Below are 13,899 nucleotides of genomic sequence, written 5' to 3' on the forward strand. Positions count from 1 at the left end.
GATTAAAGGCATTTAGTGCATTAATAAAGTCATGACCTCGGGGAGAGACGTGGGGGAAGCAGAATTGCAGCCGTGCAGATGCACCCCCCGCAGTCCAATCAGCCCTGTGGACAGCCCCAGCTTAGAGGGCCCCCCTTCCCTGATTTTATGTCTTATTACAAAGTAATCAGAGAATTCTATTAGGCTCCCTTCCTCACTGCAGGATTTTAGGGTGTATTCCTTCTTTGCAGTGATGTGGGGATGCATATTAAAGACAAGCACCAAGGGACATCCCTGCAGGCTGCTTGCATAGCATTCAGTCGCCTCTCAGTTTGATCATGAGTTCTTCATCAATTTTATGCCCATTCTGCATCTCCCTTACTCCAGGTTTAAAGCAGTCTGCCTCCTACACATTCCTGAAAACACAATTTGCACCTATGAGCATTCTCGTGATCCCCCAAAGACCACAGTGCCACAGCACACCCTGATGCTCATCTTCCCACTGTGAGCTCCCTGTGCCCCAGCACCTACACTGATACCCAGCTGCAGCACGGACATGAGAATCCCAGCAGTGGCACCAGATGCTGTCATGAAAATAACCTGAACTGCAATTTCACAGAATCACAGAATTTAGATGAGGTCAGAACAGAAACAGTTTATTGCTATGGCTATAGAAGAGGATAGGTAGCAGAAGAGCAACTGATTCTGTTGGTCAACTATTAAAAAAGGGGGGAAACAAGGTGATTCAACTTTCCTTTTCTTGTACTAGTTATCTTTAGATGCAGCAGCATTTTAATGATGTTACCGTTAGCTCTGTGACTTCGCAAAAGTAATTAATTGCTCTCAACTTGTTCTAAATACACTGAGAATAGACAATTAATGAAAAATACATGTATAAGAAAAAGGTGGGGAAACCAAAATTTGGATCAAACCAATCCTGCCATAGAGGTGCAATTCTCTTCCCTTTGGGGTGGGCCACTGAGTGGACACAAGCAAGGGCAGGAATATCTGTTGTTCTTGTCTCTCAAAGACACTTCGCCAACAGTGTGCAGGGAGCTGAATAAATTACTCCAGTCAGGATGACTGTGGGACCTTCCAGCATCCTGAGTAGTAGTAGAATGAAGTGATAAAGTATAGTCTGAAACTTGGATGGGAGAGACATTTTGCAAGCAACAGGAGAGTTTCCCCACATTTTCTCCTCTGTCTTTCTCAGGAACATCTCCTTGAGAGAAATTCCTGGGCACATCACAGTAGTTGGAGCAGCTTCGCCTCCCCAGCAGCTGTATGGGACTGGACGAGTGTCTCAGTTTCCCCAATCTTTGCTACCTTCTTTATTCTTAAATGAGTGGCAGTTGAGTAGTTTAGAGCATATACAGTATGAACTGAAATAGTCAAAGCAAAGTTCCTTCTGCTGTGTGAGCTTTACCTCTGGCTGTGTGGTGGAAGGAGGGTCTGAATGCTCTCTCAGCTCCTTTCCTTGCACAGAATCCCCCTTTCGTCATGGAGTGTTTCTGCCTTTAGTGCCTTACTTCAAGGGAGGTGGAGGAAATACCAATCGGATGGCATTCAAACTGTCACTTGGCCTGTCCCCTGTGCCCAAACTGCTGCTGTTCTTAAAGCCAGAATCTTTTAATGATCCACAGGATTCCAGCTTCTCAGGGGTGGAGAAGTAACAAAGCATTCATCCCATTGGAGCAGGGGGTTATCTGAGCATCCTTGGGCACACTGGCCTCTTGTGCTCCTGACAATCACACTGGCTGACTGGGTTTTCCTGCTCACCCTACCTTGTGCACAAGATAGTAGCATTTGTCTAATGACAGCAGCCATGGTTTGCAGGCTCACCCAGTAGCGAAGCTGAGCACAAATGCCAGACACACAGACACAGGATGCACACACAGAGAGGACTGGTATGTTCAGTCACACAGACTGCCATGAACAAGGCGTTGCCCTCAACAGCACCCACTCGTGGTACCCATGTGAGATAAACACAGCTAAGTTTCCTCCTCTTCTCTAACTGGTAGAGCTCTATGTTCTGATGAAAGCACATCCTGCCCCCCCTCTGTAGGTTCACAAGCACACACTGGTTCATGGGTGGCCTTGCTATGGGCACAGCCCTTCTGCCTGCCCAGTAGCCCTGCCCACAGTCCCAGCCCTCACACCAGCTTTCAGGTCCTTTACTTGCTGGCTGGTGCAGCTGGATGCACCAAATATGAGCACGCACATAATTGTCCCTTGGGCATTCCACGTTCTGGTCATACTCAAATGTACTATTGTCAAATTTCACCCTTTTAGGCAGAATGTTCTGTTTCAGCCACCATCAAATGTTTCTCTGTCATTTAAAATCCTCTACTTGATCTTAACTTTTTTTGTTTTTTTCTCCTGAGGGTCTCTCAAACTTCTGGTTTGGGATTCTGGTTTTTTTTTCGTGGCCTCTTCATACCAACTGGAAAATACAACTCAGTGAAACTGGGGAATTACAGCCTCGGGACTCCAAGATGCTCCTTAAACCCTGTAATGCAGTCAAGTATGTTTTTTCATCCCCAAAGTAAGTATCCAGAAAGAGAGACTGAACAGAAGAAACTAGATATACAAGGGTTCCCTCCTGGTCACAATATCTGGCTTAAGCCCACCATGCCGCCTGAGGCTGGAGTCATTAGCAGCAGTAACGAAGGAGGCTCAGACTGGAACCTAAGACAGAGAAGGGTTAATGGGGTCCATCACATAACCTGAGTCTTTAACTCTTCTTCAGCTGAGAGATGTCCCAAGAACCTGTCCTGAAGTGGCAAAGAGATCAACGCCCAGCTCTGAAGGACCACTGTTCGTACAGGTTCACTCATTCCAACTTGGACATTTCCTGGCCTACATCTCCTAAGGACTTCATCAATTTGTGATCATTCTTCCCTCTTTTAGCTGACTAAAGAGTAGGAACTCTTAGTGTGATTCTGGACTGACCTGTATTAAAAGCTAGAATTCAGCTGAAGTGCCAGCAGGGATTTCCTGAAGGTGAGATGACACAAGCCATTTATATTCACTACGTGCACAAGGCCAACAGAATCACTCAAGGCAGCTCTGAGTTCTGCTTTCTTCAGGATAAGAACTAATCCATCAGGAAGGTTTCACTGTGATGACTGTTCCAGGAGACAGGGTGTGAGTTCAGTCAAGAGGCCCACTCAGGCTGTACTTGGCATGTCTATCTCCACACTTCATAGTCCAAGAACCAAGGCAGAGGGCAGACACCACTGGCTGCTCTGCCCTTGCCATAGCCTGAGCCCAAGCATACGGGACACAGAGCCCTCCTGTTATGCTGAAACGACACATGGAGAACCACAAGTGGTGAGCAACAAGCTGGGGAATAATTCATGAGCTCCAGGCACCCCTGTGAAAAGTCTGGTCTGCAAGACTCAACGTACCAGTTACCATGAGAAGGACCTTCAAAAGGCAGTAAGTTTTTCTTTGGTCATGACATCAGGTTAGAAGAACGTGTCCACATGTCACATGCACTGGTCTCTGTCAACAAAGCCTGATCTAGAAAGTAAAAGGCAGCACTTCTCTTTCATAAAGCCAGTTACATCAGACGTCATCTTTAGCTCATCATATTTTGATGCCAGGAGTCTTACCTAAAACTGTTGTATCTTCTTTCCAATATTAATTAACTATAAGAGTGTATAAAGGCAAGGTTCCCATTGGAAACATTTTGCCTTTTACTACATGGATGTTTTCTCTACTTGCTTCTGACTCCACATTGGGAAGAAACTTCCTTCCTTGGTTTCCTTAATGTGGCATTAGTTTCTTCGTATCGCCAACATTTTGCTGAAGACAAGAGAACTGCAGGAGAAGCCTTGTTTTGGTGGGAATGGCAAAATGTTACTAGTATTTGAAAAATAACTTTAAATAAAATAACTTTAATTTCTGAAAACTTTTAATATAAATAGTTTTTCTGCCTCATCCATTTCCTGGAGACAACATCATTCTTGTACATTGTACATTCTTGAATGCTACAAGCATTCTTGTAGCTCTTTTTATTTTTTTTTTCCAAATGACCAATCAAACCTTTTCAACTGTCTTAAATCCACCATTTGGCATAGCAAGGAGAACAAGCCATAACTCTACTCATCTCCACATTTGAGGTCTGCTTCTGCTGACACTGCCATGAAAGACACCCATTTCATCCTGACTGATACAAAAGAGTACTCATAATGAACTGTTCTCATATTAAGCCATGAGATAAACATTTTCAGTTAATATAGCACTAAAAAGATGAAAGGCCTTGCAAGTAACAACCAGCTGGAATATAAATTCATCACCAAAGCCTGCTGCCTTTTTAAAACCCAGCAATCCATCTACCCTGGAGTGCTTTAGTGCTACATCTTATACCCTTCTATGAACAAATGAAGACACAACAGAAACATGTTGAAATCTCTAAAGCCATGTAAAACCCGAAGGCATTAAAATTTATTAAATGATGCAATAACAACAGAATTCTTTATTTACAATAGCATTATTTAACATCAAATAAGCAAATAGCATCAGCAAAGCAATATTAACTTGCATAAATGTATTTAAAATTTCTCTGAATATATCTACCTTTGCATAAACTGCTAACACTAGAAATACAAACATCAATGCAGGTGAACAAAGTGATGTTCAGAGTCAACTCCGTTTTGAAAATAAATCACAACCTGAAACACTGTAAGCTTTCTCCTGAAGAACCATAGTTTATATATTGCTTAATTTTACCCTTGTATAATCTTTTCATATACACACATCTCAGATGCAACTTCATGATGAACTGTACAAATAAAACCCACAAATGACATAAAGGGAAAAAAATTAAATGACAGTAAATGTTTGAAGAAATGTGTCCATCATCTCTATTGAACAACATAAAGATTAAGTGATGATGCACTTATTCCAAAATTGTACACAATTCACTATACAAATATAATACATCAGACAGCTATGTAGGAATATACAAGACTTAAAAACAGATCTAAGGCATTATGCTAGATTTTAGCATTTTGAGGTTCTTGCACATAGCTTTTACCTGTAGTAAGAAACTTAAAAGATTTTGTTTTAGTCTACAAAGAAACACCAGGGAGAAAATTCTAATTAAAATCAAAGCCACTACAGTAAATTTTCTTTTGTGCAGAGAATGCTTTTGCTCTTAGGCAGCATACTACCATACAAATACTAGAAAACTTTTAAATTCACACCAACAATTAATGGCTTAAGTTGCATTTCAAAACTGATTGTGTATCTTTGGGTTCTGCAAGTGGAGCTGTGCCACCCATTTCTTCTGTTAAGCCCATATGAATTCCGCTTTTAAACAAACATTAAAAAATGTATTGTATAAACTGCAAAAACATTGCTTTTAATTAATACAGGCCCAAAGGGATACTGGTGTGGGACAATATTTTAAGGATTGAGTACAAATTAACTCCTTGTAGCAAAACAGCTCACTTCACTTTTTAAACTCACCACATTACATGAACACTTAAACAGGTCGTGCGACCGTGTATATATGCTTATTTTTCACATTATGCGCCTTTCACATTTAAGAATGTAAATAGAACACTGATTAATTGTTCTCTTAAACAAAATCCAAGTACTTTCTCCGACAAATTTACTGTATACAGGATGAAAAATACTGATAATGAAGGGAATTGATTTGGCTTTTTTGTTTCTATAGTGATCAATATGATCAGAAGATTCCTTCACTCACTTTTCTCTTTCATTACTTAGAAGACGACAAAAGTCACAATGAACCCAAACCGAGCCAAAGTGATAGGTACAATCTCCTTTCTTTCAAAATGTCAATGGATGATGAAGTCTCATAATCACTACAGATATGGGTTTGCAGGTCTGTTGTGAAATGGGACAAATTTAAACTATTTTTTTCCACTGTGAAAAAGAATAATCTATCTGCAGAGGTTACAGTTAAGAACCGAAAAAGAATGGAATAGCAAAAACTTATTTTAAAACTCATTTACACTTTGTGGTGCATGAAATTAATTCCTTCAAATTTATACATTTCTTATATAAGCAATTTTTTGTCAGATATATAATGCAAGTTCAACACTAATGTTGTAGTAATGAGGCTGTGGAGGTCAGGGCTGATGGTTATTTTTTCCCATCAGCAGGTGAAAGAATGACTCAGCTGACTAAATATTCTGTTTGAATTTGGCAACAGAGTGGTGACAGCTGAAAAATTGTTGCTTCTCTAGAATGGTGGCACTGTCCTCTTAAGGGATGAACACAGAAACAGCCTTTACCATCTTTTCCTCAGCCTTAACATAGAATGGCTGCTATTTCATTCAAACTCCCACCTGAATACCAAAACAAATTAAATGACAACACGACAAACCTTTCAATCCCAAAAGGCAGGGCTGATTAGATATTATAAAATGCATTGCATTTTACATTACACCAAAAAAATTGCGTTCAGGTTAGAAAGTTTATGGATTAGTGTCCTGGTTCCGGCCAGGATAGGGTTAACTTTTGCAGTAGCCAGGAGAGGGCATGGCTAGGACCCAGAGGTTATTCTATACCACCTCACATCATTGCTGGGGCGGGGGAAGGGAGTCTCTTCCCAGGAGAAGGGCTCTCTTCTGGATCAGCGCAGTTGCGGAGGGAGCGTCGGGCACGTCGTGGGTTTCCGTGAGAATCGTTTGTCTCTTTCTTGTACCCTCTGTCACTAGTATTGTAGCTGTCACTGTTTTTTATCTCATTGCTGCTTCCATTAAATTGTTCTTATCTCAACCCATGATCTTTACCTTTTGTGCCTCCAATTCCCCTCTCCAACACTCCACAGGGAAAGATGGAGGGGGAGCGCGGTTTGGAGAGTCTCACTGGGAGCACTAAATTAGGGAGTACCATTCCTAAACAATTAGGAGTCAGCAGAAAGAAAACAAAGGTCAAACTCATCAATTTCTTAATATTCCAAGTCCTCAGAAACTGATGTCAGTATAGTAAAAGATTATTCAAACCACAGTGGGCAAGGAAAAAAACCAACATGCCGTAACAGTGGCCTGCTTAGTAACAGTTTTTCTAAGATTTGTTACGAAAAGATATAAACATACAAAAATCAAGAACTGGTTCCTACAGTGGCTGCATATAATATAGGTTAGTTAAATGATATTATGAGCAGAATCACAAGGCTTAGAAAATGAGAAGTCTCAAGCCTACAAATTAGGTCTAATCAAGGCATTGTGATCCTTTACAAAACACTTTTCCAGGAGACACACACGGCTAAGAAGATATCTAATTTAATACTGAAGTACCTCATTTGGAATCAACTTCACAACATGTATATCTCACAAAAATTATACAAGTAAAACACTTAAGTTTTCAACTTAAATTATTGCTTGTTTACATATAAACTGGATTTTATGTACCTTACAAAACGTCCTCGTAGTCCACACTGCTTTAAAATAATGAGAAACACGATAGTGGTGAAGTCTGTAGTGATATCTGCTATAGGTATTACAGGAATTGTTATCTTCCCAGCTAAGGGGATGGGAACCAGAAATTATCATGCTTTACAGCAGGTATCTTTGATATTATGCACCCATTCTGCCACTACCATAATCAGTACATGCATTACCATCGAACTTTGCTGTTTGGCATCCAGTAACTGGCTGTGCAGATTGCTGGAAACACACCTAAGGAAATAACGGAGTAACCTGGTTTTTAATTCTATTAGAAAGAAGAAGATGACAGAGGTCAGGAGAGCCAAGTTAAAAAAAACAGATTTGCTGATTGTTAGGAATTTAATTAAATGAGAATGTAACCAACTTGTATGTTTGGATTCATGACTTGCATCATAAACACTACCACAAAACCCAACCAAATCACCCCTTATAAACAGCCCTCTCGCAGGGTAATTTTCATCTGTTTTACAACTTTAACCCCATTCAAAATTGGTCTGTATAGTTTTCTGCATCAGTTGATCTTCTCTGACTTGCTGTCAGTGGAACGTGCTTGTTGGAGGTCTCTATATGTACCAGACGTTGCTTCTACGCCCTCCTCCATGCCTCCTCTCCGCCCCAAAATGCAGGCCTTAGTCTAAAACACCAGTTTTCAGACAGAACTGAATCCTTTGCACCAGACTGAGTAAGCCAGGGAAAACAAAGCAAAAAAACCCCAAGGTCTAGAACTAAACAGAAACAGAACAAGAGCATGGTTGTTTTTCCTTAAATACATACATTTAAATACATTCAATCTGACATGGTTTATGAAAATTGCCTGTCAACATTTACTTTGCAGGAGAGATCTAAGTTGCACTAAGGTGAATGCAGTGAACAGACTGAGCAATGTCTGTACGCTAGCTTCAGACTGTCAAAGAAGAGGCTGCTCTTCGGCAACGACCACCCGGCTCCCCTCAGGAAGGCAGGGCTGAGTCCTGTCGGCAGCAGGCAGCCGCTGGGGCTGGCAGCTCCGCTGGGACACGACAAACAGACGCAGCTCTTCAAACTGGTAAGGATTTGGGGCCCTAAGCCCAGTCAGCTGAAGAAAGGAGCAACCAAACCACCCTCAGGGTCAGCAATATTTCTGCAAAAGAAGAGAAATGGGGAAAAAGCCAATGAATTCTTCCTGCTGGGATAGTGAAGATAGATAGGTCAATGAGATCTGGGATGCTGGAGTGCAACATCTGCTGTCAACTGTGCATTCCTGTAATGCTTTACACCTGAAATTTCATTGGAATTTATAAAGCTGAACTATTCTTTGTGTACACTGATACAACTGACCAGCAATTTAGTTCCTTTGGTATCAGTGGGGGTTTAATTTCACTGCATTCTTAGGTCCTTAATTCATTCCAATTATCCTGGATATTATAGAAACTCAGGATCATCCATCTTTTGTAAACTCCAGCTGAAGGCATGGCAATAGGGTTTAAGAGAAGTCTCATTCTCACAATATGTGCAAAAACCTCTCTTACTGCTGCATCACCATCAAAGGAAAAAACTGCCCTGGCTCACTTTCCCTTCCAAGACTCATAATGAAAAAGGGAATAAAGAAGTAAAACCAACTTCAGCTATCGATCCCTAGAGATGTTTTTTACCTCATACTTAATACCCTTGCAATGTCTTTACACAAATATAGTACAAACTGGTTTCAACTGAGTTTATTATCTTCTTTCTTATTCAAAAAACCATCAGGATGTGGTTTTCACAGTTGTTTTAAGACTACTCCTTCCAGTGGCTGCAATCTGTGCCTGTCTTCTCTCCTTGTAAATGCCTGCTCCCATGGGGTGCTGTGGTCAGTCAGGTCAGAGAGTCAATCCAGCCAAACCCATTTTCCTACTCCCCTGGGGTTTTTTTTCACTCATATCCTGTGGCTCTGGCCGTGGAGCAGCTCTTTGCTCACAGCTTCCTGCCACGCATAAGGAAGGCCCTGTTTGCCCAGGGACAGGGCTGGTGGGTGGGAAGGCAGGCAGTCTTCTCTCCAGTCCACGTGCAAGCTGCTAGGCTGCCTTCTGGAAGCTGTCTACACCGTGCTTTGGACCTTACCACACCCTCCTCTGCCTTCACACAAGGCACAGAAATGTATGTTTATTGACAAATAAAGTCAGTGTCAGGAAAGCAAGGCCCTATGTTTTGTACATCCTCTATTCCCAGTTTAGCTGGTGCAGCTGGACCCCTCAGGGGGTGACCAGCCATGGGCAGCACTGAGCCCTGATCGTGGCTCCTCCTTCCTTCATCATAGCACAGAGACACCACACTCATATCCCTCATGCCCTGACTAATACGGACAAACCAAACTTTGACTCCTCTTTCTAACATGTTGAGAGGCAGTTCAGGGACCCTGTTAGTGGTTTTTTGAAGATAAGGGGAAACAAAAGTGAAAATCCAAAGATGTCCTTATTTTCAGGGTGGACATTTAGCAAACAGTATCTCCAGAGAGATACTAAATAAACACTCCCACTATACCAGCAACTTGAAAAAAATTATGTACTGCAACAGTTGCACATTAATTACACGGCTTAAACTTTCTTAAAAAAAAAGTTATGTAGCAGTAGTTTATGGCTCAGTTGCATGACAAAAGCAGTTGTTTAACCTCTATTACAGTTCAAAGTTCAGTGAAAGGTATTTACAGTGTATATAAACTGCATTTGCATTGGCAGTCACAGGTATATTGGTAAAATAAATGTAAAATTACAAAATTTTAGTCCAAAATAATTTGGAAGTACCTTTCCAAATAATTTGAGAGGTTTTAAGAAGTTGCTTTTCTTCAGGTGAGACAAAGCTTCTCTCATGCATTGCTACTGTCCCTCTCATTGTCACGGCACTGACTCCATTATTTTAATTTTACACCCCAGAGATTCCCTGCCCAAAGTCATGCCACTTATTTCTTTTCACCTGCACCCTGACTTATCTCCACCATCTCTTGTACCCTTTCTGTCACATTCACTCTCTTTTCCTTCTCTCTTCAACTAATTTTTAAAATCTACCTCCTCCTTTAGTCTGCTTCTGTCTCAACATCCTTTTCCCCTTTCTTTCCTCAGCAGTACTTGGTATTTTCTTCTCTGACAGTCAGGCTTCTCTTAGCACATGAAATTTAACTGGTTAGAGAATGCACTAAGTAGGAGACCTTCTAGCAGCCTGCCAGTACCTAAAAAGGCCCACAAGAGAGCTGGAGAGGGACTTTTTACAATGGCACATAGTGACAGGAGAGGGGGCAATGGCTTTACACTGAAAGAGAGTAGGTTAAGATTAGGTATAAGAAGAAATTCATTACTGTGAATGTGATGAGGCACTGGAACAGGTTGCCCAAACAAGTTGTGGATGCCTCATCCCTGGAAATGTTCAGTGTTGGATGGGGCTTTGAGCAACCTGGTCTAATGGTAGGGGCTGTCCCCATCCATGGCAGGGAGTTAGAACTAGATATCTTTAAGGTCCCTTCCAACCCAAACTATTATGATTCTGTAATAACACCTTGGTATATAACAACTTCTGCTAGAGCAGAACACACTGCATCCTTTCATTAATCAGAGTGACCATGAAATGGTTGCAGAAGAGACTCTTTATGGACAGATCCCTCACTCTTGGAAACAGACATTTGTATATTTATGCGAACAATGAAGGTGTGAGAAGAATTGGCATCCGGGAGGTTTTAAATACATATGAATACAAAAAAGACAAGGATACAATAAAATACATGCATGGCTACTTCTACCTCAGTACTTTCACATTCTTCGTTTTCATTCATGTTACTAACTTTTCAGACAGATGTTCCTAATTTCCCCTGCTACTCAAACTCCTCCTCTTGGACAGCAGGGAGCGTCACCGCGCCCTGGCCCAGGAGGCCGCGGGGGCAGAGGCGGCGGCCGCCGCTAGATGGCGCCTCCCCCGCGCCGCTCGGCCGCCCTCGGTCTGTCTGTCTGTCTGTCTGTCCGTCTGTCCCTCCCTCCTTCCTTCTCTGTGTCCACAGAGCGCGCCTCCCTCACGTTAATTACTATTATTCAGGGCACTTGTAACGTTGTAAGTAAAAAGATACCGTATCCGCTCCAGCCACAGCATATTCATAGTCCTGCTGCACCCGTACCCCATTTCTTACCCGTGCTGCATCTCCGTCCTGCTTTATCATATCCATTCCAGGCAGCTGGTTTGGAAAGAGATTGCCTCCTCCCCTCATAGCAGGATCATTAACCTATTGGTAACAAGATATTAAGGAGAATGAATCAAAAAACACTTTGGGAGGAGGGCTGGGAATTAAAAAGAAGTGTTACAGACCATTACACTACTTGCATGCACCAACACCCACTCCTAAGATGATGCTACAGTCAGGGAAGTGACTGTAGAGCCAGGCACTCCTCTTGCACAGCATGTGTTTCACTCATATTATTCTGCTTCACAAGTAACAACAAAGATTTAATTCCTGATACTAGGACCCTTATGCATGTTTTACAAAGCAGGCTCCATAAATTAGGTCAATGTTATCTGAAGAGGACATCTCTGCTATCAAAGTTCTAAAAGCAGAAACAAGTAACTACTTTCCTAACCTCAGTAACACATGGCTTTGCTGCTTGCAAAGCACCACAAAATTTTTTCAAAGCCTGATGAGATAACACGTAGACTAAATTATACCAACTACTGACTTAATTTTAACAATACTTTTCTTTTTGTAAGCTATGGGAGAAAGGTAGCATTAAATGGGAAAACATGCAGTGGCATGCTTTCCCAAAGGGATGGTCTCCACAATTTTCTGAACACAGTCACAGGAAAGTATTGAAGCTGAGCATTTCTGCACAACCAAAAGGTCTGTCAAGCTTAGTTATGTGAAAAGAGTAGCTAGCCAAATTTACAGCATTGCTTTCTCAGTCAAAGGATTAATCTCACCATGTAGGAACTGGCATAAAATACAAAACAGAGCCCTTCAGCAAGGTTCTGAAATATTATAAGAAACAGCTTTCCCTAGAAGTTTTACAGGGAAAGAAACCTCTTTCTAGGGAGTCTTTGTTGATTTGATTCTCTCTGTTATTTCCCTCAGAGTAGATGGATGTGATAATAGTGAAGATATAGCCCTCCAGATCTCTCAGGAAGGAAAAAGATGTTTTCTGCGTTACCAGTCCTTTAGGAGACGTGTGTTTCCAAAGAGAATAAATTCTCCCTGTGGAGTAACCCACTTCAGCTACAGCAACCTGCTGCAGCATGGGGGGAATCACAAAATCACAGAATGGATAAGGGTGGAAGTGACCACAGTGGGTCAGCTGCTCCAACCTCCATGCTCAAGCAGAGTCATCCCAGAGCACACTGCTCTAGGGGTTGTGTCTAGGGGCTTCCTGAGTATCTCCAGGGAGGGAGACTCCACAACCTCCCTGGGCAACCTGTCCCACTGCAGTCACCCGCACAGTAAAGAAGTTCTTCCTCATATGCAGGTGGAACTTCCTGTGCATCAGTTTCTGCCCGTTGCCTCTTGTCCTAATGCTTGGCACCACTGAGTAGAGCCTGCAAGAAGAGCCCAACTCCATCCTTTTTACATCCTCCCTCCAGATACTTTCATATATATTGGACAGATCCTGTCTCAGCCTTCTCTTGTCCAGGAAGACCATCTTGAATTTACCACACCAAGCCTTCTCATTTCAGGTCCTCCTGCCTGTTATATCTGTTGCCACTCACTGATTTTGAAAAATGCAATCATATACAACCACCTAAAGATTGTTTTCAGATGCTGCCAGAGACAAGACTACAATTCAATGGGAAAGATAAAAAACTTAAAATATTTGTGCCATAGGAATTTTAACTCCAAAGAAATTGATTAAGTGCTGCAAGCCTCCTAGTGATGCTTTCTGTTTCTTAAAGTGGACAGATTTTTAAACCTGAATGTGAAAATTTAAATCAGAAGGAAAGAGAACCATGTTATTTTATTCAGAAAGAAAGAAAACAGCTTTGCAGCTCTATCTACGTGCATTTGGTGATTCCATGTTTAAAAAGTGCTTTCTGCTATTAATCAACATTCATCAGAATGTGCAAACACAAATACCTTTTCTGATCGTTCAGTAGACAAAAGGAGGCAAAAATGAAAAGCAGAAATAAAAAAAATTGTATCCTGAATCAACAGCAGTTTTGGAACGAAAAGATGACCGCATGATTTGCCTCAAGGCACTTAGGACAGATACAGAAAAGGAAGGTGGCTCCAGGCCACCAGAAAAGGATAAAAAAGGCATCAATGAAGTTTCTATTACAGAATCTCTTTGCCAGTGATGATGCAAGAATCCTGACATGGTATCAGATACAAAAAAACCCCAACCCAAACTCAAAAAACACTCATTAAAAAACCCCTACTATTTTGTCATATGAATACATTTGCTTCAGAAGACCTTAAAACACCCCACATTAACTTTTCTGACTGCAAAAAAAATTCAATTAGAAAAGTATGGAGAAGGACAAAGAAATAGACATGTTTTTATAATTTTCTGAA

General features: G+C 41.5%; 1 protein-coding gene across 3 annotated transcripts in view; it reads right to left on the bottom strand.

Moving 5' to 3' along the window:
* Positions 1–4,389: 4,389 nt before the first annotated feature.
* NCOA2 (nuclear receptor coactivator 2) overlaps positions 4,390–13,899 on the bottom strand; it is a 180,071-nt gene continuing 170,561 nt past the window's right edge. For all 3 annotated transcript variants that reach the window (XM_042036497.1, XM_042036499.1, XM_042036498.1), the window contains 2 exons: positions 11,536–11,628; positions 4,390–8,529 (listed from right to left, as the gene is read on the bottom strand). In XM_042036497.1, the coding sequence (XP_041892431.1) occupies positions 8,518–8,529; positions 11,536–11,628 (105 nt within the window). In that variant the 3' untranslated portion in view covers positions 4,390–8,517. The remainder of the gene's footprint in view (positions 8,530–11,535; positions 11,629–13,899) is intronic.

This window comes from Corvus kubaryi, unplaced genomic scaffold (assembly GCF_017639235.1).
Source record: "Corvus kubaryi isolate FWS band 111438036 unplaced genomic scaffold, C.kubaryi_AGA036_p1.0 37385, whole genome shotgun sequence".
In the NCBI taxonomy this organism is placed as follows: Eukaryota; Metazoa; Chordata; class Aves; order Passeriformes; family Corvidae; genus Corvus; species Corvus kubaryi.